Here is a 25883-nt window from a genome sequence, read left to right as displayed (position 1 = left end):
ATCCCAGTCTATCCCTTCCCACCCTCCACCCCCCTGGCAACCACAAGTCTGTATTCTCTGTCTATGAGTCTATTTCTGTCCTGTATTTACGCTTTGTTTTTGTTTGTTTGTTTGTTTTTGTTTTTTAGATTCCACATATGAGCGATCTCATATGGTATTTTTCTTTCTCTTTCTGCCTTACTTCACTTAGAATGACATTCTCCAGGAGCATCCATGTTGCTGCAAATGGCATTATGTTGTCAGTTTTTATGGCTGAGTAGTATTCCATTGTATAAATATACCACATCTTCTTTATCCAGTCACCTGTTGATGGACATTTAGGAACTTAATTTTTGTAAATCTTTGAAAGGACTTCTTCAACTCAGAGAATTTCCAGTCATGCAGTCCGTTCAGTATGCCTTGCAAACTAACCACTGAAGTCTCACACACTGTTAATGATTGTGTATGAAGACTTTGGAAGAGCTGGAAGGGTTGCTGACGATGGATACAAACATAGCATGTTGCTTTTTTAAAGTAAGGGAAGGTATACATATGGCAAGCCAATTAGCTTAACTCTGTCTAAATAGACAAAGCATTTGGAGGAAGAGTGAAAATGAAATAATGGCCAAATGCTTGCCTGGCTTGTCAGCCAGATCCATTTTGACAGGACTGAGGCTTCTGGTCAGACAGGGTGAAAAACGGTGCTTAGAGAAAGGCTCTGTGCATGTGGAGGAGGTAAGGGGTGAAGTCCTGTGATTTGGATTCTAATCCTGCCTAAAACTCATTAGCTGTGGAGCATTGGGTAAGTTACTTTTGTCATCCAGCTTCAACTTCTGCATCTTTAGAACATAGATGGGAGGAGTTCCTTCCCTATCTCCTAAGGTGGGTGAAGGGTCAAACATGGAAATCTAAATGTAAATATTTTATGTCTAGGTCTATAAATGGATATTAGTTATATATTATGATGAGAAAAATTAGTACCTGTGTTAAAGGTAGAAGTGCAGGACCACTTGGAGTTATACCTTGGAAAGAATGGAACCTCTTCCACAGTTGCATTTTTAGGCTGAACCAGAGATACTAAGCAGAGAACCAGGAGAGAAAATGGGGCATGATTTTCTGGGTTCTCACTGTTTATCTAGGAGTTGGGGAAGAGTCAAGTACGTACATCTTGACCTCTTTCATATGATCCTAAAAGTAAATAACCACTCAGAACATCGAAAATGTGCACTGAACGGATCCCTCTTTATTTTAAAGTTAATTTTAAGTTTTAAATATAATGAAATATCTTAATCAGATAAAACATATACCAAAGAATATTCTTCTACAAAAAAATGTTCTTTTTGTTTTTGATGCCTGGTAATACCCTTTTATATTAGTGTTTTCAGTGTAAAGTGATGCTTCTCCCTAAGTTACCAGTCAATGGCAGTTCACTTCTGTAGACTTATGTGCTTAATAAATGGAATTCTGACTTTTCTTAACATTAAATTAACCACTTTTAAAGTGAAAAAAAATATTCATTTACCAGCCATACTCAAATTTACTGAGTATTAACATTTTGCCAAATTTTCTTGAGTTTTTTTCAGTTTGTTTTTAAAAATATATCTTGTCCAACATGCCAGATTGAACATATATATATATTCCAATCTTTTTGGAAACCTTTCCTAAATGATAGTCAATTAATAATAATTTTAAAAAGACAAATTTAAGGAGAGAGAGAACAGATGAGAAGGCAACAGTGGATCAGAGATGTTAAGAATTTTCTGGAAGATGGAAAGTAGATAGAAAAATAATAACTGACTTTGCAGCACTAAGAGCCAGAAGCAAAGTGTCAGTATAGCACAGTTTGGTACTCACTACCCCAAAAAGGCTCAGGGTTTGGAGATGCCGGGGCTCTTGAGATCTGGGATGAAATATGAACTAGGGAAGAAAAATACAGGTGGAAAGTTTGCATACACAAGACTTAGACCATCAGCTGTCTTCTGCCCTCTGAATCTGAGCAGCTGCGTTACTCCCACTCCCATGCCAACCCTAACAAGACACAAGAGAGTGATGCTCTGGAGAAATTAAACTAGAGGGGCTCTAGACCCTGGCATAGCAGAGCATGGGAGTGACTGACATACTGACCACAGGGGGCACAGTGACAGTCAGCTGCCCTAAAGACAAGACCTCCTTTCCCCTTAAGCATTAATGGTCATGAGCCAAATATCACAAAGCAGATAGAAGAGGTATTTATTTTCATATTTTCTTTTGTTCATTAGTTTTGGGGAAGAATTTTGGGGAAGAAAAAACGGAAGAGGTTTCATCTTACCTCTGCTGGTTACCATAGTGTCTAGGAGCAGCCCTGAGCTCCAGTCAGAGGGCCAAGAGCAGAGGGGCCATGAACCTTGTTAAATGAGTCACTGTTGGCTGTCCGTGGACAGAAAAGTGCTCAGTCCCTGCTCCCACCCCTTCAGGTTACTCCTGCTCCCAATGAATGTTTCTGTTTAAGGTGTCATATCTCCCACCCTCTCATACTTCTTTCTCTAGGAAAAGAAAATTTTAATAATTACATGAATAGATATTATCTATTGGCTTAGATTCTAAATTACAAGGTCCTAATGAGGTGAGTACTTACATTCTTTCCAGATTGTTTTCTGAATATCATGTCATATGTACATTGTTCTTCTACATGTTGACAATGAATCGTGGATCTGTACTCTTTCAATATTAAAGTTAAGGAAGGTGCCTTAAAGACCAGTGTATTCAATCTCTGTGTTTTTTCAGTCAGCAGAAAAAGGTAAACAGTTTGTCCAAAGATAGTCAGCTAGTTAGTGACAGAAGCAGGGCTATAGTATTTGAAAATAGTCTTTGATTATCAATGAGAATATCTAGTTACCCCTTGCAATTTGTCAACCACAATGTGGGATTTCAAAGGCTATATTAATAGAAAATAATTACTGAAAATTAATAGGAATCTTAAAGGCCCCAGGTAGATAAACTTATTCAATTCACTGTCCAATTGCCAAATTTTCTCTCCCTTAAGAGTTTACCTTCATGATAAAAATTGCTTTTGGTCAGCATTCTGCCCACCTGTGGTTCTGGTATTAGAATTATGATTCTCCAGTGGAGTATATGAGGCAAGAGACAGGAGAATCCCTGGAGAAGGACTGTGTTTTTTGAAACCATACCAAGATGTTACTGAGAGGTGTGGGTTGCTCAAATAAACCCTGTGGTGTTGGAAGAAGGTTGACAGCTACTGCTAGAGAATTGTTTTAATTGAGTAACAGAATCTGATTTAGGAAATTGGAATCAAATATGAAGATAAATACAAGTCAAAGCAATAGCATCATTTCTAAAATCTGAGCAGAGTCACAAGAACAGCAGCAAGATTCCCTCACAACCATTCATTTTACTGTTAAAGAACATCAAATAATTCATTGCTATTCTCTTGAGCCTTAGAACAATTTTCACCCAATTTCAGTATAAATAGATATGTGCATTTCAGAGAAATGGATGTATGTGTTTCTTTCTTGGAAAGTAATTAAAGGATAAGATTTCTATAAATGTTTCCTAATATTCCAAATTGTGGTTGTAGTTCACATTTATATACAATTGATGGCTCCTTTATGTAACTTCCTGAGAATCCTTTTATTGAGAGTGTGTTGACTCACAGTAAGTATTTCAGCCAGCTTCTGGTCAGTTAGACAGAGAGTGGTCTCGTAAGTGAATAATTTATTGTAGTAATGGCTTATATAATAAAGAAGCACAATATGTAGAAAAATATTGCCAGGAATTGTTTATGGAAGCACATTCTACAATTTGTCTAATATATTTGTTAACGCTCATAAGTTGAATTGGGCAATCAATACATGGTCCAAAGGACTGTGGGAGTGTCCTCTACCCATAGCGGCTTCCCATCAGTTCAGCAAACGTGCTGAGCCCTCCTCGGCGTCAGGACGTGTCACGAGTTGTTAGCCTGGCCTGGAACCCTGTTACCCCTCTTTGCGAGGCCTTTCCCCTTCAGATCTCTGATGAAATGCCAGATGGCCCCTGCTATCCAAACCAAAACAGTTTCCTGCGTTATTCTCTCTGATAGTAGTACTTTGCCTTTACAGCATTTACCATCATTTCAAATGTGGTATTCTATTTATAATTTGTTATTTAATGTTTAAAGTCTTTTTTCACCTCTATTTAGTCTCAGCACTGTGTCTCACTCATAGTAGACGTTCAATAAATCTTTGGAGAAAGAACGCATGACACAAAGAAAACATAATTTTATAGATAAGGAGCACTTCCACTGACTCTTAGCTTCACGTGCTAAGATAACAGTCTTAGTTTCAGTTTTGTTTTTTTTTTTACCAGCTCCAGTTATTAGTTATGTGTTTTTGTCTACTGTTGGAAACTAGAGCATTGTTCTTTTGATTAAATTAATATGAGGCCAGTGGTGATGAGTCAAGTTGACATTCTTATTTTTCCAGTTCATCTAAATTATAGATGATAATTAGCTGTAGAGATTATACAACATATGTGGAATAATTGTGGGGTTTGGAGGATGGAGATAGTAGCTGCAGGTTCTGAAAATCCTCTGGGTTAAGTAGAAGAAGTCATTACATCAGGGAGATACGGGGGAAGACAATTGTGCTTACGTTTTCCTTGCTTGCTTTTCTAGGTATGGAGGATGTATTTACTAAGGTTTTATTGAAATGATTGAAATTGGGAGCTGTAAAATGAACATTGTATTTTTTCCTTCTGCCATCCCTTCATTTTTCTAAATGACTGCTGTTCAAAGTACGAGAGCAGATATTTGGAAGTGCTGGGCACTTAAGCACTTAAGTGCTCATTGAGTGATTATACCAAGTGAATGAATGACATATTTCTTGCTACAGAGGAGCAATGTCTGGTGGAGAGTGCAGACCTTTAAACAAAATTTGCTCTGGGTGCAGAGAGAAAGGAAATTTGGGGTCAGCATATGACCAGGTGCTGATCAATGAAACTTGAAGGATGTCTCGTGGAGGGTTCCTGGGAATGGCAGTTTTATATTCTTAAAAGACAGTGGGAAAGAGCACCCTCTTTTTTCAAGGGCTGTCATCTCTGGAAGTGGTGTCTGAAGCCACGTCAGAGAGTCTTGTAACTCTGAGCGGAACAGTCAGATGGAAAAGTTGACGTGCCAATGATGGCAGTGAAAGTATAGAAACTGCGAAATTAATGCTACTAGAGCTGCCCTATCTTTGGATTTCTTGTTTTGCAAGATAATACATATCCATAAGCTCTGGGATGGCAAGATTTCTGTAAATTTCATTCACTGTAATGTCCCTTATGCCCGGGACAATGGCTGGCACAAGAGTATATACTCAACAAATATTTTATAGTAACTTACTTAAGTTAGCTGCCAAAGGTACTTTGATGGATTTGGTGTGTTCTGATGGCAAAATTAGAGGAAGAAATGTTTGTATAAATGATCTCAATCATATTCATCTTTAAATGTCGTTAATGAGTTTGTTCCTCCGTGTTTAGTCATTTCCTGGGAATGATGTTTCGGTAACATTTTATTCCCATGGAGGTTAAAATTGTCTTGATACATTGGTGAAGACAAGAATCTAAAATTTGCATTCCTTAGATCAGGCTCCAAAAATTTAAAGCAGCCCTGTAACAGGGCAGAGAGAGAGAGATTTCATCTTGGGAGAAGACAAGATAATGAGAAAATAGTGAAAAATTATTTTTACTTATTCATTTGCCTGTTGAAGCCTTTCCATTAGGTTTAAGTTTATAATCTGTTGTTCACATATAAGAAAGAATTTAAAATTCATATATGTGAATCTACCCTACAGGTTCGGAAGACTTTATTGCACCATCTTTCTGAATATTGTTAAATATGTGGGATAAGCAGCTTATTTATTACTTCCTTATGGGGGGATCTCACCAGAATCTCCTGTAGGGGTTGGAGGTGATAACTAGGACCATTCCAGCCTTAGAGTTAATTCTGAGAACTTTGTTTGGAGACCTGTTTTCAAATTATGTCAGAGGCAGCATCGTCTCTAATGAGAACTGTTATTAGAAGTAAAGTACAAAGGTTTCCTTGTCTCAGGCCATAAGAGAAATTATTGAAAAGTAAAAAGTCATCCTAATAACAAATATTCACCAATGAACTTTGACAGTTACGTGCTGAGTAAAGCTCTGGGGAATACATTTTCCAAACTGTGTATGTTGCCTTGGATTGTTTACAGCGTACGTGCATTGCAGCGTAAGGTAATTTGCGTATTCTACATTGCTGCTGCTTTGCATAAAATAAACTGGTAAAGATTGGGGAAAAGAAAAAAAAAAGCTCCTGGGAATTCATAACAGAATTTACTTTTCTTCTCATTGACCTTGTATAAGCTACTGGAAATAAATTTACTTTTTAAATGTTCAGTTAGCAATTCACAGTTCCCTCTATCCAATTCTGTATCTCCTAACTGGAACTGCATTTGCATTTCCACTGCTCTAACCTCAAGGAGATACCAGTTTTACTTGTACATTAAGTTGGATTTACTTTTATTATGGGGGTGGGGGGAGCTTTTAGCTATATAATGTGGTACTGACTTTTCCAATGCTGTTTTCAAAAAGGTCACTTAGCTAGTATTTTTGATGCATTTCCCTCCACATAGTTTGATATCTGTAACTGAATCTCTAATTCCCTTGTTATAACAGAGAGTTTCTTGAATCCTTGCTGTAGCCCTACCATCCTCATATTATGCTTTTACAGCAATTCCCTAGATTCGAGGAGGTGAAGGATGAAGTTTATAATGGTACTGAATACCAAACTGTTGCTTGATTTATTCAGGAAAGTTGTTATGTACTGGGATCAAGTGACAGCTTAAAAGCTAGTATAATTTATCATCATCAGTTAATTTTCACTGGGTGTTCACTGGGTGCTGAACATCGTACAAGGCTTTTTGTCAGCAGGTGTCTGCCTGTTAAGGCTGATGGAACTCTAAGAAGATGGAATCTCGTCCTTAAGGCACTTGGTATATAATCAAAGGCAAGTCAGCAAAATGCCTAGAGTTGTCAAGCTCTGTGTACAAACATGTAATGGAAAATACTGTTTTTGATGAAGGATGCTTGTCAGCAAATTGAGGTCTTGCTCTCATTAATATCTTTACTGCCACCAGAAGAAAAGGGGTGGTGTTGGGTGGACCAAGAGTAGGTATCTACTATGGTCCAGTCCTTGGCTGCCTAGCACACATTTATGTGTGTGTATACACAGATAACATTTTGTTCCCTACATATTTCAAAATATTCTGACCTAATGAGATCCAATTATCTTTTGAACAAACATTGTGTACTCTGCCCCTCGCTAATGAGAGACAAATCAAAGTCACATCCAGATGATGCATCCAAAGCTGGTGTCATTTGGTCATTATTCCACAGACCTCTGGGTCATTTTTATTCCTCCTCTGAAATGATCCAGAAATCTGATCTCAGTCAAATTTGGATGTAGCACCTCATGATCTTGGGACTTTTGTCTTAAAACCTATCTGATTTTTTTTAATGGTGAAGGAAGTATAGGGTAGCCACAGTGTAAACTCTCAAGTATGGTGCTGGTCTAGGGAATAGCCATAGTCCTCTGGTTAAGGATGGTACAGAAGATGACGAGGCCATGGACTATCCTGAGCATCTCTGTTGAGTTTCTTGCCCAACATTGACCTGGGTTCTGCGGCTAGTGGATGTGCCTACCTGAGGATTATCTGCCGAGGAAGCTTCCCTTGTTGGGTGTCCTGCGTGGCCATCTCTGAGAAGTGCTTCAGGGGGGATTCCCTTGCAGGAGCCTTAGCAGTTCTTTTCTTGTTGGTAACAAGGACTTAGATTCAGGGATTGCCTTAGGGTGGAGCAGTTGCAAGTCTTTATGTGCTAGGCTAGGGTTTTTTTTTTTTTTTTTTTTTTTTTTCCAGCAATATAATTTCCTTAACGTCTCTGCCAGTTGCTTATCAATATACCTTTTTTGGAGGTATTGGTAGCATAGTTCATTTTCTGGTAACCGACACCAAAAGTTTTGTCAAATAATGATATTTGACTGTGGCCCTTTCCCTGGCCACTTCCGTTTCAGAGCTCGGGGTTCCCTCCCTGTCTCTGATCGTCTTGATTGAATGGCTTCCTGTCTCCTGTGGGTGGTGAAGCTTGACCTAGGCTGCATCCCTTGTGAATGAGTTGTATGAACTCTGGAGTGAGGAGGGGAGGCACTGCAGAGAACCTAGAGTTTCAGGCTTCCACAGTTCTTACATCTCCCTAATATCCACTCTTCCATTTTCCAGCACTTCACACTCACCTAATCAACACACTACGTTTAGACTGTGATGAATAATTGGGCTGCTGAAATCCAGATAACATCTGCACTTGAGGGGCCCCACATCACTGGCTACCGGTGACTGTGGCTTATGGTTTTGTATCTGTGAGTTGCACCAAGGCAAGTTGGGGCTGAAATCCAGCCCTTGCTCTACTCACCAAGTCTTGCATTCAGGCAAGGAAGCCTTTTAGAAATTTGTCTCTATGCAGGGGTGCACATTTTTGGATTTACACAATAGCGGATTTATTTGTGTGTTGCTGGCTCTGGTTGTATTGCTTGGAGGTTAAAAAAAAAAAGCTTTCTTTAATGAAACTCTCTGCTTTTTCTAGTCGGCTTCTGTGTCAACCGGTTAGAATGGAGTTTGTTGTTTTATTGTAACAGCTATTGAAATCCATGAGAAATGTAATATACCAATCAATATATGGGTAGTTTTCTGCAGAGTACCCTAAAGCTCCAGCCGGTGTGTGCACACGAGCTGTGTCCTGAGAACTGATGGCTGCTTATTTTAACTGACTACTTTGCTTCTGTTTCATACTGACTGCTGATTTTCCAGCATAGGGTGGAGTGATCCTCATTTTCCCCAATCTTGCCTTTACTTAGGTGGTTTCATATTTTAATAGCCTATTCCCGATGCAGGTTTTTATATTATTAGATCGGTGTCCTTCGTTTCAGGTGTTTTGATTTGTATCTTGCATTACCAGAGAGCCTCATCGCATAGAGGAGGGCTGCAGGCACCCAAAGGCAGGGCTGGGTCTAGAACCTACGTCAGAAAGCAGTTCTGCACCTGTCCAAGGGTGTCAGTGTGTATCTTAGTTGAAATCTATTAGTGCTGCGTGCTTCCTAATGGGATGTCTTTTTACATGCTATGTGGTCCTTGAAAGCAATAATCAGTGTGTAAAAGACTGGGTAAACTTTGAAGTTTCAGATATTTGGGGTTTTCACTGTGTGCTTTTTTACTTATTATCTACCCTGATTTTACTGTAGTATACATTGCTTAATGTTTGTAAATGCTGAACTTGGTTAAGTATTTCTGATGTGTTTATGTAAAAAGATAATACTTGAATATGTTCTATCCCATTGTGATAGACAATCAGGTGCTTTCCAAGTAATTACTTATGAAAACAAATATTAATTATTAAAAAACTCTTTTCCTGTAAACCTCATGGTGAAACACTAGCAAGGTCAAGGAAATATTTAACTAATGGTCTGAAGACTGAAGTGAATAGTAGCTGCCTGATACTTCTTGATTTGCTATTTTGAGAATTTGGAGTAAAGCTTCTATTTGTTGAAACATAACACAGTAACAGTAAAACTTATTGAACTTTAGCTTGCTCACTATTTAATCTTTAAAAGGCAAAGGAAATGCCATATATATATATCTCCTGAATATGCCCATTATTACCTATTAGAAAACTCAGGAGTCATTCTTCAAAAGAACATAAAGGAATTATATTCCTTGTAAAGTTATCATATTAAAAAAATTCCAGTGTGTAAAATCCTTTTTTGGAAGATTGTGCCTTTTGGCTATGTTTTTATTAATATGTTTTCTGTCCTATAAAAACACTGTTTAGGCTGTTTATTTTCTGTGAAGTAAAAGTACATATACATTTATTTAGGCATATTTTTATACAATTATAAATAATTATAAGCAGAGGTCACTCTATCAGTTGAATCAAATGATGGAAATACCTGTTGAGTCAGAGAACGAAGGAGACCACAGCAAAGAGAGAGCCCATCTTCACTGTGGGCTTATATGGAAGGAATATATGATCTTTTAATATATAAATAAAGCTTGTAGACAGCAATCCATAATGAAACCTGCTAACTTCTGCTGAAAATAGTCTATCTCAAATATATGAGTGTATCTGTTATCCAGATAAGTTAACTAGAACCTGTGATGTACAATAGCTGGGCATTAAGGTCAAATTTATCATCCATTTGTGGATAAAAAACAGAAAATCTTCACTTGGTGGGGATGTAACAAAGATTTTTGTTACTCACTGGTATACTATCTTGGACTTTTCAGTAATACATGCAAATCTTAAAATGCAGAATGCTTTCCTTAATAATCTTTATTTTTTCATTTATTTTACTGTTTGTATATTTACTTAAAACCTGTTTGTTTACAAGAAGGTTTGGGGTGAGTTATAGGGAAAAAAAACACCTGGTAACACAGAATAAAAAGTAAAATCCATCTAACAAATCAGAAAGAAGTGTAGGGGGTGGTGGTGGAATTAAGTACGGGAGAGTGAATAGGGAGAAATTAGTGGGGTGGAATTGGGAAGGTAAGCCTCCCCACACCCATGAAGATCTGTCATTTCTCTCATCTTGCCAGGGAAGGTCCTACTAGCCAGGGAGATGAAGTAACTTTAAGCTCACAGAACCCAGAAATGCTGACTCCAGAATTCAAACTCTAGTGGGTCTTGTGCAAAGCCTACGCACTTCCCACCATCTGTTGTTGTCACTATCTTGTTGAAGAAAACATTTGTGTACAAATTGCTTCTGATACAAAGGTGACCAACCGGTCCCAGTTTGCCTGGGACTGTCCCGGTTTTAAAACTACACGTTCTGCACCCCAGCCCCTCCCTTACTTCTGAGCAAACTGGGATGGTTGGTCACCCTGCTGGATTTCCTGCCAGCCACGGTTAAGACAGACATCTGCCAGACCTGCATCACTGTCTTATTCCAATGGCAGAGTAAGGCCGGAATACTTTTCCCATGGGACTGCATGATGCATTGTTATCCCTCAGTAGTAACTCCTGCCTTGCAAAACTGAGCTGCTGCTTTCTGAGATCCATCAGAGGTTGTGGACTGGGTAGTCATCTTTCCACCGTTACCGATATATTTTTGCTTCTTTTTTTTTTCTAGTGGTAATCTTTTAGGTCATTTGGGCGAGTGGCAGTTTATATGTATTATATGTGTATGCACTGGACACAGTTGTTCATAGGCCTTGATAGAAGCTCTAAATGTTTTGTGATGAGTCCCAGCATTAATCCCGTGGCTAAGTGAAAGTTTCTTTCTTATGTAGCATTACGAGGTGAGCATCCCAGGTGGGAGGCTCTCCTCCCTGCTGCCTTGCAGATTCCTTCTACTTGGTTTCTCAGTGTTCCTAAAGATCTTTCCCTCCGCTGTGGTCAAAGCTAGGTTGCTGCCAAGTGCAAGAAAAAAAGTGTAGGGAGGACATGCCTGAGTGTGAAGGCCCGGGCCCAGACGTGGCAGGAATAATCCTTCTCTCACTCCTGCAGAGCAAATGTGGCCACGCGGCTGAGCTCAGGAAGGCCGGGAAAGGGTGAGCCCAGGGCGATGGGGAGGAAGGGTCTGGGGAAAAGCCGGCAGTTTCCCTCTTCCAGGCTCTACTTAAAGGTGTTTGCATAATTTATTAGATGTTCTTTATGAAATGGAGATAAGTGCTCGATTCTGCAAAACTTCTAAAGTTTTATTTTCTTGTTTTGGGAAGAAGTATCTCCAATCCCTGATACCTGGTGATTTATTTTGCAGTCATTAAAAAGGAATTACTGTGAAAACGCTAATAGATGTGATACCATCATAGGACAAACCCCTCGATGCTGTGTTTCCGTAGTGACAGAATTTGAGCTTTTCAAATGATCACACTTTCAAAAAAAAAAATTACAATTCCAAAATATATCTCCATATTTTAGTATACACATTAGATAAAATGAAGATGGAAAATATGTGATGAAAAAGTTCAGAAGCACGAGAGAAATTTTAGAAGGCTCTTGGAGGGGAACTAAGGAAACAGAAAATGCCAGGAGCTTCTAGACAGCGTGTGAGGGTACAGCCTCACCCAGGGTCTGTTCACTGAGAAAGGTTCGCATCAAGGTGATAGCTTTCTGTTAGCACATTTAGTTGATTTTAGTGCTTATTTACATTATAACAATAAATATGTAAGTATATAAATATAAGTATATAAAAGTATATATAAGTAATACAGTTTTAGCATGTTAGGGCATATTGAAGTCACTTTTTTGTATATATATTTATTGACATGTAGTCAGTTTGCAATGTTGTGTCTATTTCTGGTGTGCAGCACAATGCTTCAGTCATACATGAACATACATATATTCGTTTTCAGATACTTTTTCACCGTATTCAAGATATTGAATTTAGTTCCCTGCATTATACAGAATGAACTTAATTGTTTATCTATTCTGTATATATCAGTAAGTATCTGCAAATCTCTAACTCCCAATTTATCCCCTCCCGCCCCTAACCACAAGTTTGTTCTCTGAGAGTCTGTTTCTGTTTTGCAAATAAGTTTGAAGTAGTCACTTTTAAAGCTGTTATTGTATATAGATGCATATTATATATATATATATATAATAAAACACTATTTTGTTATATATATATATATATATACACACACATAAAATCTCTACCATTTGTGTGTGTATCTGTCTGTCTCATGGTGACCACAGAGTAGAGTACTGGGCACCCAATAAAAGCTTCGTAACTTGCCCTGGGAACAGTAATTTTGGTTTACACCAAGTCATTTTCCCCACTCCATATTCTATTCTGATCTTTCTGTTACTGGCAATTTTACATCCTAAGCATTTAATTTAGATTTTTTTGTATGTGTACAACAACCTTTTAAACTGACTATATGGCATGTGAATTCTTTTGTAATTTTATTAAATCTGACTTGTGTAAAGAGACCAGTGACTGAAGGTGATTTGCACATGCTAATAGATTATATGCTATAGCAGAATGTTGCTTTATATTGCTACTCCAGCAGCTGCAGTTTCAAGTATAGTTATTACTCTCTACAATATCTCCCAGTTTAAAAAAAATTATCAAAAGAAGTTCATGCTATTGACTCATTACTCCCATATTTATTATTCTTATTGAAAATCACTAGATCTAATTCTATTGGTTTCCTTCCTGATTGAAAACATTTGAACCTAGAAAGCACAGTATTTCTTAAGACATTTGTAACTATTCATCATGGATATTAAAATTACAATCATGCTGCATTGTGTGAGCAATGATTTTAAAAAAAATTCTTTACACATATGGTAAGCGGGTGACCAGTGCTATCCAGGTTTGGAGATGCTGAATGTTCATATAACTGGTATTTGAAATTTTGATATCAAGAATACATTTTTTTGCTCACAGAGAGTGAGTTTAAAATGGGGCCTTTTGTAGAAGAACCCATCCTGTTTAGTATGATATAACAGACGCTGAATGTTCACGTATCAAACAAAATGCCAGCTTTCAGTAGAAAAGAGGTGTCAGAAAGTTTCTTTGTACCTTTAACGCATGTGATTATGTAGTACAAAATGCAGAGTTTGTAAAATTTCTTGAATATACAGGCAAAAAAATGAATAATTCAAAACAACTCATAAGTTCTACAGTCTATTGTCCCTTTATAACGCAGGCAGCAGATAGCAGCGCACTCTCAATAGAGCTGAATTTGCACAAGGCACACCTCTGGAAATGCCAGATGGTCTATGGTCTACTTTTGAGAGCTGTCACATATGTAAAGATTTGAAAAAAGAAAGACAGCTGAATGAGAACAGTGGATCATTAAAGGGAGAGCGAGGGTCCCTAGGCATCACTTGTGTTTTAAGAAGCATTGTGTCGTTCCCATATTAGTGTGCTTTTTTTTTTTTTAAAGCCATACACAACTTGTACACAGTAAGGAAAAGAAATCTGTTTAAAGCCAAGTAATTATGGTTTAATCAGTCAGATGTTTTTGTTCTTTATTCAAGAATAGAATCATGTTTCTGACTGCATTTTAGTCATGCTTTTACCGTAAGATTTAAGTCATGCCTATGAAAAATTATCCACGAAGTTAAAATAAATGTCTGTTAAGATAACTCACATATCTAGGGTTCATCTAGTTGTGATTTGACTTATATACTGCCTGCATCTGACAAAATCATAATGTTTAGGAACCGGAGTGAAGAGATAATACTTAGCTACCTGACCATAATACAAACTACACTAAAAATAATTAGGTGACAGTGAAACAAAAATGAATGTACTATCATTTATCTGCCAACAGAAATAGATATCATTTTGAAGATTGAAAAGTAGATAAATCATTAAGGATATGTTTGAATATGACTCCAGCAGCCATTCCCAGTAATTTGCAAATAGCCAATTCTGATAGTAGGAAAAGGTCAGATCTGTCAGTTTTAGAATTTGGTGGCAAGACCTGATTGTCTTTTACCACCTTTATTTTTATGGAGAATGTTTGTTACATAGTGATTTTAAATTTATCTTGGATTATGGAATATGACAGGGCATTTTTGATTGATAAGCAGTCTCCCCAGCATTGGTCAATAACATTTCAACTTCAGCAAGCTCTCAGATTGCTTGAATTATTCTTTTCAGAGAAGTGGCCTAAAACATTTCATTTATTTGGTGAGATTACGGGAAAGAGCTCTGAAAAGAACACCAAATTAGGTTTAACTGTCTTCTTTGGCATCCCATTAAATACATATGCATAACTGGCTTTATGTTCAATAGCAGTCATTAGGATGTCATTCTAGTTGTACAAGAAGTTACAGGAGCAGCAAATTAATCTCTAGATCAAATGATTGCACACCCATAGGAAATGGATCTCCTTTTGCAGAAGCCTTGGTTGTCGATTTTAGTTTTAAGAAGGGCATATATAGCTGCTACACAGAGCAGTAACCTTTGTTTTTTTCTTTTCACCGGAAGTCAGGAGAGAAACAATATTTTGTTACATTTTACAACTGTTACTTTCTTATCCCCAAGTATTGAATTTTCAGATAATTATTCTCCTTTATCACTAAAGAACTAAAAAACTCTAAGAGGAGTTCATATATTAGTTTTATAAACTGGGTATTAATGTTAATAGACTTGGTATTAAAGGATGCTTTTGTTAAGTTAAAAAAAATTTGTTTTCTTAAAATACGTACATTCGTGAGTAAAATATTCTGGTATGTTGAGATGTTTTTCCTCAAGAGACACAGGCTATGTGAACAGGAACAGAAGTGAACAATGTGTGCTAAAGACTTACTCACATGCAAGCTGTCGTCTGTGTCAAAAATATACACCAGGTCTTATGTAGTCCCCAGATGACAGACAATTAGTCCAGTTTAGACATTATCAGTGCCATGTGTAACTGTTACAGCTTTGCATGCAACACTTTTTCTAAGTTGAAGAGTTCTTAGTATTCAGAGTATTCAGATTTAATTTACAGATTTAATTTACATTTCTTAACTGTTCATCATCATAAACAAAAAAAAAACCCCACTAAAACAGCAGTTTTAGATTTTGAAATTCTAGGAAATTATAAAATAGTAAAATCCAATAATGAATGGGTTTTGTTGTTGCTGTTGTTTTTGCTGAAATGCTGTGATAGATAACTCTGCTTAGGAGCTACACAAGCAAGATAAATGTTGATTTTAAGAACCTCATTACTTAACCAATTTAAAGAGATAACATTTTGCAGGGAGATCAGGGCTCCTGGCTGCAAAAACCAGAATCTACTGTGGCTAATTTAAATAGAAAATAGATTTATAAGGAGCACATAGATTCTTCCAAGAGTTAAGTAACACAGATGAGGATCCTGCCCTTCCATTCACTAGGGCTTCCCTAATGAAAACCTCACTACTACTGCACCCTTGGCCCACTGATCCACTAGGGAATGGACACTGCACACTCCACCCCATTCTATTGCTAAAGCAACAAACACCTTCTTCACCTTCAGTGCTAAGAGGCTCCATCTCCCAGGTGTGGCTGCTGTCTTGCACTGATCACTTCTGCATGTAAGTCATACTCCTGCTTGGTAGAACTTGGGTCACATATATGCCCTCTACCTGAAGAGGAACCTAGGAATGAGATAGAGGAAATTCTCAATATCTTTGAGGGTAGTATAGTCTGAAGTCAGGGAGCCTGATTCCTCCAGCTCTGTTCTTTCTCAAGATTATTTTGGCTATTCAGGACCTTTTGTGTTTCTATACGAATTTAAAAATTTTTGTTCCAGTTCTGTGAAGAATGTCATTGGTCATTTGATAGGGATTGCATTGAATCTGTATATTGCCTTGGGTAGTATGGCCATTTTAACAATATTGATTCTTCCAGTCCAAGAACACAGTATATCTTTCCATCTGCTGTGTCATCTTCAGTTTCTTTCATCAGTGTCTTGTAGTTTTCAGACTGAAGTACAGGTCCTTTGCCTCCTTGGGTAGGTTTATTCCAAAGTATTTCATTCTTTTTGATGCGATGGTAAATGGGACTGTTTCCTTAATTTCGATTTCTCATATTTTGTTGTTAGAGTATAGAAATGCAACAGATTTCTGTATATTAATTTTGCATCCTGCAATTTTACTGAACTCATTGATGAGCTCTAATAGTTTTCTGGTAGTATCTTTAGGATTTTCTATGTGTAGTATCATGTCATCTGCAAACAGTGACAGTTTTACTTCTTTCCAATTTGAATTCCTTTTATTTCTTACCTGATTACAGTGGCTAGGACTTCCAAAACTATGTTGAATAAAAATGGTGAGAGTGGTCATCCTTGGCTTGTTCCAGGTTTTAGAGGAAATGCTTTCAGCTTTTCACCACTGAGTATGATGTTAGCTGTTAGTTTGTCATATGTGGCCTTTATTGGTTGAAGTATATTCCTGCTATGCCCACCTTCTGGAGAGTTTTTATCATAAATGGATGTTGAATTTTATCAAAAAAATTTTCTGCATCTATTGAGATGATCATATGGTTTTTATTCTTCAGTTTGTTAATGTGGCATATCACATTGGTTGATTTGCAGATACTGAAAAATCCTTGCATCACTGGGATAAATCCCACTTGATCATGGTGCATGGTCCTTTTAATGTATTGCTGGAGTTGATTTGCTAGTATTTTGTTGACAATTTTTATATCTGTATTCATAAGTGATATTGGCCAGTAATTTTCTCAATTTGTTTTTTTATTGAAGTATAGTCAATTGCAATGTGTCAATTTCTGGTGTACAGCACGATGTCCCAGTCATTCATATACATACACATACACATATTTCAATTTTTTGTGTGTGTGATATCTTTGTCTGGTTTTGGTACCAGTATGATGGTGGCCTCATAGAATGAGTGTGGAAGTGTTCCTTACTCTGTAATTTTTTGGAATAGTTTCAGAAGGATAGGTGTTAACTCCCCTTTGGTAGAATTTGCTTGTGAAGCCATCTGGTCCTGGACTTTTGTTTGTTTGGAGTTTTAAAATTACTGATTCAATTTCAGTACTGGTGATTGGTTTATTCATATTTTCTATTTCTTCCTGGTTCAGTCTTGGCAAACTGTACCTTTCTAAGAAATTGTCCATTTCTTCTAGGTTGTCCATTTTGTTGGTGTATATTTGCTCATAGTAGCCTCTTAAGATCCTTTGTGTTTCTGTGGTGTTGGTTGTAACTTGTCCTTTTTCATTTCTGATTTTATTAATTTGGACCCTCCCTCCTTTTTTCTGGATGAACCTGGCTAAAGGTTTATCAATTTTGTTTCTTTTCAAAGAACCAGCTTTTAGTTTCATTGATTGTTTTTTTGTCCCTATTTCATTTATTTCTGCTCTGATATTTATGATTCTTCCCTTTCACTAATTTTGGGTGCTATTTGTTCTTCTTTCTCTGATTCCTTTAGGTGTAAGGTTAGGTTGTTTATTTGAGATTGTTCTTGTGTCCTGAGGTAAGCTTGTATCTTCATAAACTTCCCCCTTAGCACTGCTTTTGCTGTGTCTCATAGTTTTTAGATCATCATGTTTTCATTTTCATTTGTCTCAAGGTATTTTTTAAATTTCCTCTTTGATTTCTTCACTGATCCATTGGTTCTTTAGGAGCACATTGTTTAGCCTCCACATATATGTGTTTTTTGCAGTTGTTTTCTTGTAGTTGATTTCCAGTCTCATAGCATTGTGGTCAAGAAAGATGTTTGATGTGATTTCAGTTTTCTTAAATTTACCAAGGTTTGCTTTGTGGTCCAGCATGTGATCTATCCTGGAGAATGTTCCGTGTGCACTTGAAAAGAGCATGTATTCTGCTTCTTTCAGATGGAAAGCTCTATAGATATCAGTTAGGTCCATTTGGTCTAATGTGTCATTTAAGGCCTCTGTTTCCTTATTAATTTTCTTTCTGTCTAGATGATCTGCCCACTGATGTAAGTGGGGTGTTAAAGTCCCTCTCTATTACTGTGTTATTGTCAATTTCTCCTTTTATGTCTGTTAACATTTGCCTTACATATATATATTGAGGTGCTTCTGTGTTGGATGCATATATATTTATAATTGTTACATCTTCTTGGATTGATCCCTTGATTGTTACGTATTGTTCTTTATTGTCTCTTGTAACAGTCTTTATTTTAAAGTCTATTTTGTCTAACATAAATATTGCTACTCTAGCTTTCTTTAGATTTCTATTTGCATGGAAAACTTTTTTTCCATTCCCCCACTTTGAGTCTGTATGTGTCTCTAGATCTGAAGTGGATCTCTTGTAGACAGCACATACATGGGTATTGTTTTTTTTTTTTAAATCCATTTAGCCAGTCTATGTCTTTTGGTTGAAACATTTAATATGTTTACATTGGTTGCTATTGATATGTATATCCTTATTGCCATTTTGTTAGTTATTTTGGGTTTGTTTTTGTTGGTCTCTCCTTTCTTGTTTTGTTCTCTTGTGATTTGATGATTATGTTTAGTGTTACATTTGTATTCTTTTTTCTCTTTTGTGTGTATATCAAAGATTTTTGGTTTGTGATTACCATGAGGTTTTGGTATAGCAGTCTCTTTCTCTCTCTCCCTCCCTCTCTCTCTTTCTCTCTCCACTATATATATAGTGGTTTTCAGTTGCTGATCTCATAATTTCAAATGCATTTTAAAATATCCTGCATTTATACTGTCTTCCCCTCATGATTACTGGTTTTGATACCATATTTTACACATAATTGTTTTGTGTATCCCTTAACTGCATTTTGTGGATACAGGTGATTTTACTGTTTTTGTCTTTTAACCTCCCTACTAGTTTCTGTGTGGATGATTTCCTACCTTAACTCTATGCTTGCCTTTACCGGTGAGCTTTTTCCATTTTGTAATTTTCTTACTTCTACTTGTGGCCTTTTCTTCTGCCTAGAGAAGTTCCTTTAGCATATATTGTAAAGCTAGTTTCGTGGTGCTGAAATCTTTTAGCTTTTGCTTGCTTGTAAAGCTTTTTATTTCTCCATCAAATCTGAATGAGAGTCCTGCTCGGTAGTGTATTCTTGGTTGTAGGTTTTCCCCTTTCATCACTTTGAATATATTGTGCCACTCCCTTCTGGCTGCAGTTTCTGCTGAAAAATCAGCTGATAGCCTTCTGGAAGTTCCCTTGTACATTATTTGTTGCCTTTAACATTTTGTCTTTGTCTTTAATTTTTGTCAGTTTGATTATTATGTGTCTTGGTGTGCTCCTCTTTGGGTTAATCTTGTATGGGACACTCTGCACTTCCTGGACTTGGGTGACTGTTCCCTTTCCCAGGTTAGGGAAGTTTTCGGCTATTATCTTTTCAAGTAAATTCTCAGGCCCTTTTTCTCTTCTTCTGGGACCCCTATAATGTGACTGTTAGTGCACTTGATGTTGTCCCAGAGGTCTCTTAAACTGTCCTTGTTTCTTTTCATTCTTTTTACTTTTCTGCAGCAGTGATTTACACTACTCTGTCTTCCAGCTCACTGATCTGTTCTTCTGACTCATTTATTCTACTATTGGTTCCTTCTAGTGTATTTTTTATTTAGTTATATATTCTTCAACTTTGTTTGGTTGTTCTTTATATTTTCTAACTCTCTTAAAAACTTCTAACTTCTTGCTCTGTGCATCCATTCTTCTCTCGAGTTCTTAAATCATCTTATGATCATTACTCTGAACTCTTTCTCAGGTAGATTGCCTATCTCCATATCACTTAGTTCTTCTTTTGGGATTCTGTCTGGAACATATTCCTCTGCTGCTTCCTTTTGTCTAAATTTCTATTTGTATTTTTATGTATGTGGTAGGTTAGTTATGTTTCTCCATCTTGGAGAAGTGGCTCTCTCTAGGGATGTCCTGTGTGTCCCAGCAGTACGCTCCTCTCTCATCTCCCAAGGTGCCAGGGTAGAGTATGGCCTGTGTTTGCAGATGTGGTTCCAAAGGCTGCAGGATTATAGTTTTATTGCTTCTGGTGTCTGCCCATTTGTGAGGCTTGTCTAGAGGCTTGTGTAGGCTTCCTGGTGGAAGGGGCTAGTGCCTGCCCACTGGTGGATAGAGCTGAGTCCTGCCCCTCTGGTGAGCAGGGCCTTATCTAGGGATATGTCATAATCAAAACAGTATGGGACTGGCACAACAACAGACATATAGATCAAAGGAACAGTATAGAAAGCCCAGAAATAAAGCCACACACTTATGGTCAATTAATCTTCAATAAAGGCAACAAGAATATACAATGGAGAAAAGATAGTCTCTTCAGTAAGTAGTGCTGGGAAGAACTGGACAGCTACATGGGAAAGAATGAAATTAGAACATTCTCTAACACCATATACAAAAATAAACTCAAAGTATATTAAAGACCTAAATGTAAGACTGGATACTCTAAAAGCCCTAGAGGAGAACAGGCAGAACACTCTTTGACATAAATCACCCCAATATATTTTCAGATCCATTTCCTAGAGTAATGGAAATAAAAAAAAATAAATAAATGAGACCTCATTAAACTTAAAAGCTTTTGCACAGCAAAGGAAACCATAAACAAATGAAAAGATAACCTATGGAATGGGAGAAAATATCTGCGAACAGTGCAACCAATAAGGGATTAATTTCTGAAATATACAAATAGCTAATACAGCTTAATGTAAAAAACAAAAACCAATTAAAATGAGTGAAATATCTAAAAAGATATTTTTCCAAAGAAGACATACAAAGAAGATGACCAAAAGGTATATCAAAAGATGCTAAACATTGCTACTTATTAGAAAAATGCAAATCAAAACTACAATGAGGTATCACCTCACACCAGTCAGAATGATCATCATCAAAAAATCTACAGATGAGTGCTGGAGAAGGTGTGGAGAAAAAGGAACCCTCCTACACTGTTGGTGGGATTGTAAATTGGTGCAGACACTGTGGAGAACAATATGGAGGTTCCTTAAAAAAAGAAAAACAGAGTTACTGTTTGATCCAGTAATCCCACTCCTAGGCATAATATACAGAGAAATCTCTAATTGGAAAAGATAAATGCACCCCAATGTTCATAGCCAAGACATGGAAGCAGCCTAAATGTCCAACAGATGATTGGGTAAAGAAGCATTTATATATATATAAGCATTTATATATAATACACACACACACACATATACATATATATATATACATACACACACATATAAAAGCATTTATATATATAAATTTATTCAGGCATAAAAAATAAAATAATGCCTTTTGCAGTAACATAGATGGACCTAGAGAATATCACACTAAGTGAAGTAAGTCAGACAGATAATGGTAAGTATTGTATAAATAAATAAAACTTATCTGTGGGATCTAAAAAATAATACAAATGAATATATATACAAAACAGAAATAGACTCAGACACAGAAACTTATGGCTACCAAATGGGAAAGGGAGATAGGTGGAGGGATAATTTAGGAAGATGGGAATAACAGATACACACTACTACATATAAAATAGATAAACAACAAGGACCTACTGTATAGCACAGGGAACTACATTCAGTATCTTGTAATAGCCTATAATGGAAAGGAATATGAAAAAATATACATAAGATGACTGAATCACTTTGCTGTACACCTGAAGCTAACACAACATTGTAAATCAGCTATACTTCAATTAAAAAAAAACCTATGAGTGTATTCAGAAATGCTGGGCAGCACAGATGATCACTTGTCAGTCTGCTTGTTTTGTGATTCATTGTTCAAAGAATCAAATTAGTTTGTCCTTTTTACTGTCATCCTATGAAAATATTCTTTTATATTTTTCTTTTAAGCTTTTCACAGGTGTTTAATACACCTGAAATTTACTTGTACGAGAGGTACATGCACTGACATGTGCACACACGTGCATTTTTGGAACTCTTTGCTCTTCCACTCCTTCATGTGTCTGTGCCTGGACCAACACCATACTCTCTTGGTGACTGTAGTTTTAAAATAAGACTTTATATCTGTTAAGTAAAATCCCACAACTGTCTTTTTCTTTCTTAAAATGGGCTTAGTGATTCATGATTACTCTTCTTTATACATTTTTGGATCTATACATTTTTGGATCAGCTTGTCAAGTTCCATAAATAAGCCTTTTGGAGATTTTATGGAAATTATATAAAATAAATAAATTGGGGAGATTTAACATATTACTGGAATTAACATATTTATACTCTCTCCATTTACTAGAGGGTATTTCTAGGGTTTCCTTTTATGTCTTTCAGTAATGTTTTGTAATTTTTCCCATGAAATCTTGGCCCATTTTTGCCTAGCTTAATTCCTAGATACTTAGAGAGTTTTTTGTTTGTTGGCTTTTTTGGTTGTTGTTATTGTGGAGAGTGAATTATATTGTTGGCTTATAGAACTTTGTTGATTTTGATATGGTTCATCCTGTATAAATCTTATGAAATTCTTAGTTATTCAGAATGTATATAGTCCCTTAGATTTCTGCTGGAACATTCAAATTCTGCACCCATCTCAAAAATTTTGTTTCTTCTTTTGCAGGATTCAGACTGGTTTTTCCTTTTTGGTGTTTACTACTTTTGTCAGTATAATACTGCATGGGAGGGTGAAGGGGGCATCCTTTTCTTGGTCCTGACCAAACAAGAGTACTTCTCCAGTGTTGACATTTAATTTTGGTAGATGTGTTTTATCAGATTAAGGAAGTTCTCTTCTATTCCTGACTTTTCATAAATGGTTTATTTTAAAATTAAAGAATAAATACAGAACAGGTTTTCTTCTCCAGAATTTAAAGCAGAATTAAAACAAACAAAACAAAACAAAAAAAACTCTGTCTCTCTCTCTCTGTTGTCCAGCTTTGATACCTGGAATTCATTGTTTCTTTCCTTTTATCTCCAGAGGTAACAGAGTAGTTAACTCTGTTATGAGGGATACTGAGATAACACTGCTGTGTCTGTAGCACCCAAAAGAGGACCTGGGACTTAGGAAACAACAGTTGCTATTGAATGAGTTTTGAATTACTTTTTTCTGATTTCCAACTTAAATTCTTAAACCCCACTCTTTTCCTCTTTTTTGTATCCCATTCCTTGTGTATCACCGTGATGGCCCCTTCACATTTTCCCTTTTCATAACGAAGCTTTCTCTAAGTTCATGTTTATTAGTGTTTTCCTTTTTTTTCCCTCTTCATTTTTAGTATCATGGGTAAAATCTAAGAAAGTCTGTTTCTAAGTGTATGATGATTTTTCAATTTTCATTTTTTAAACTTTTCCACTTTTTTTTTTTTTCCTCTCTTTAACATTAGCACAACCTCAGCGCTTGCCTCAGCTTCAAACCACAGCACAGGAAAGCGAGGAGGAAACAGGCAAGATAAAGAACGGCCACCCGAGTCTGAGCAATGGAAATGGAATCCACCACGGGGCCAAACTGGTATCTGCAGAGAACCGAAGACTTTCAGCGCCTGTGTCCCAAAAAATGCATAGAAAAATCCAGTCCAGCTTGTCTGTAAACAGTGACGTCAGTAAGAAGACTAAAGTAAATGCTGTCTTCTCCCAAAAGACAGGCTCTTCACCTGAAGGTAAGTCTGAGATATATGCGTATTTTACTTGACCAGATGTAAAATCATATTCACTAATAATTATTTGATCAAGCAAACATAAATGAAGAATCTTGCTTAGCCTTCAAACAGGAATTTTGGTAAAACGCAGCTTCCCCCAAGGAAGGCACAGCACAGGCTAGGCACGGAAGCATTGGCAACTGACATCCTGCTTTCAGATTGTCTTCTAGAGTGAATAGTCATGACTTTCAGTATAACTGCTATCTTTCTTTAATACCACATTTAAAAATGTGAATACAACATTTTGGTGGCATGTGTGAATGTAAGTATTTTTTTCTGTTGCTGATTCAGTATGTTCTTCTGTGGTTCAGAGTACCCACTTGTATTTTTGTCTTGCAAATTAGTTCTTAAATATGCAGAACTAAAGCAAAGACTTGGTAATCTTCATGTCTTTCCAGGGAGTGGGCTAGGTGATTTCTGTTGCTTGACTGACCAGCATCTTCCAGCTCCCAGTGATGCCATGGATCGCCCCCTCCCCTAGCCCCTCCTCGTTCTAAGCTCATGGTGGTCTGGCCTTTAGCGCCTCTCCTAGAGGCACTTGACCGTGTTCTCTGACCTCTCAGGAACTAGTGGTTACCTCCTTAGTTAAGTACTATAAACTTGGAAAAGGTTTTCTTTATTGTAACACAACCCCTTCTAATGACATTGGGTTTATAACCTACAGACTACTTTTATAAAAATGGCTTGCTGTGTTCCATTAAAAAAAAAAAAAGAATAGCTTTGCCTCATGTTAAGGTCCCAAATTTCTCTCAGTGTATGCAGGGTCCTCTATTCCTCCTTTTCTCCTCCTTTTAGCAGGACTTGGGCATCAACTACTCAAAACTGTTTTATATATTTTCTGGTTCAGATATTGTGTGTGTGTGTGTGTGTGTACATATATACACACAAATATAAAATATTTTTCTTATTCCCTTACCTTTCTATTTTAATTACCATGAAATCTTAAATAAGGGGAATTCTGGGGATGCTTCTGTGAAGTTGGCCGTGCTTATTCCTAGAGATAAATTGAGTTGTAAATAGGAAATTGTATTGAGAGTTACCAGTAATGAGTGGGAGAAAGGATATTACATTTTGGCTACAGGTGTCTCAAACTCAACTGAGGTAGATGGTTAGGTTGATCAAATGATATGATAATAAATGGTCTGCATAGTTCCAGGTCAGTGACACTACTTTCCAAACTAATTAGATGGAAAGGGACATGATTGACACTTGAAAATGAGTTTGACATGTAAGCTGCATGGTCATCTCTGAAGTATAGGTAGGCTGTTAACTAAACTGGCTCTCCAAGGAGTTGGGAAGGCAATGCAATTTTCTTTAGAGGATCTTTGCTTCTAGGTGATTGGGTGAAATAATTGAATGCAATTGAAATCTACTTGTTTTATACATTTGACTTTTCTTATTATGTCACTAACTTCTAATTTTCTGTTTGATATTTACATATTTTAAAGAATCATAACATCTGCATATCAATCCAACTTGAAATAGCTTATGGAATTTTTTATAAAATTTTTAATTCAACATATTTTAAATACCATGTCTGAATTTATTTCTAATGGTAGGTTCCTTTTATTGTGGTTGCTTGAATCTGGATGAAAATTCCATTGTCCTAGGTCATATTTTCTCAAAGTTAGACGTCTTGATGCTTTTTGCTACTGTTTAAGGTTGTGCCCTCAAACGTTGTTTCTTCTGACTATTGGTTTTGAAGTTAAGTTTATTCTCTGGCAATGTGCTGTCATTAAACAAACAAACAAAAAAGCACAGAGCTGGTAGTTGGTAGATGCAAAGGAAAAGGATCTCAGCTCTGCTACCAGCCAGCTGGGAGACTAGGGTTTCTCTGGGGCTGCTCTTTT

At 36.8% G+C, this 25883-nt stretch overlaps 1 protein-coding gene across 5 annotated transcripts in view; it reads left to right on the top strand.

The window, feature by feature from the left end:
- MDFIC (MyoD family inhibitor domain containing) overlaps nucleotides 1-25883 on the top strand; it is a 95251-nt gene that overhangs the window by 33992 nt on the left and 35376 nt on the right. For all 5 annotated transcript variants that reach the window (XM_031455244.2, XM_031455243.2, XM_031455246.2 and 2 more), the window contains one exon: nucleotides 23722-23994. In XM_031455244.2, the coding sequence (XP_031311104.1) occupies nucleotides 23722-23994 (273 nt within the window). The remainder of the gene's footprint in view (nucleotides 1-23721; nucleotides 23995-25883) is intronic.

This window comes from Camelus dromedarius, chromosome 7 (assembly GCF_036321535.1).
Source record: "Camelus dromedarius isolate mCamDro1 chromosome 7, mCamDro1.pat, whole genome shotgun sequence".
NCBI classification, from domain to species: Eukaryota; Metazoa; Chordata; class Mammalia; order Artiodactyla; family Camelidae; genus Camelus; species Camelus dromedarius.
The sequence above is the reverse complement of the archived record's forward strand: the minus strand, read 5'-3'. Positions and strand labels throughout refer to the sequence as shown.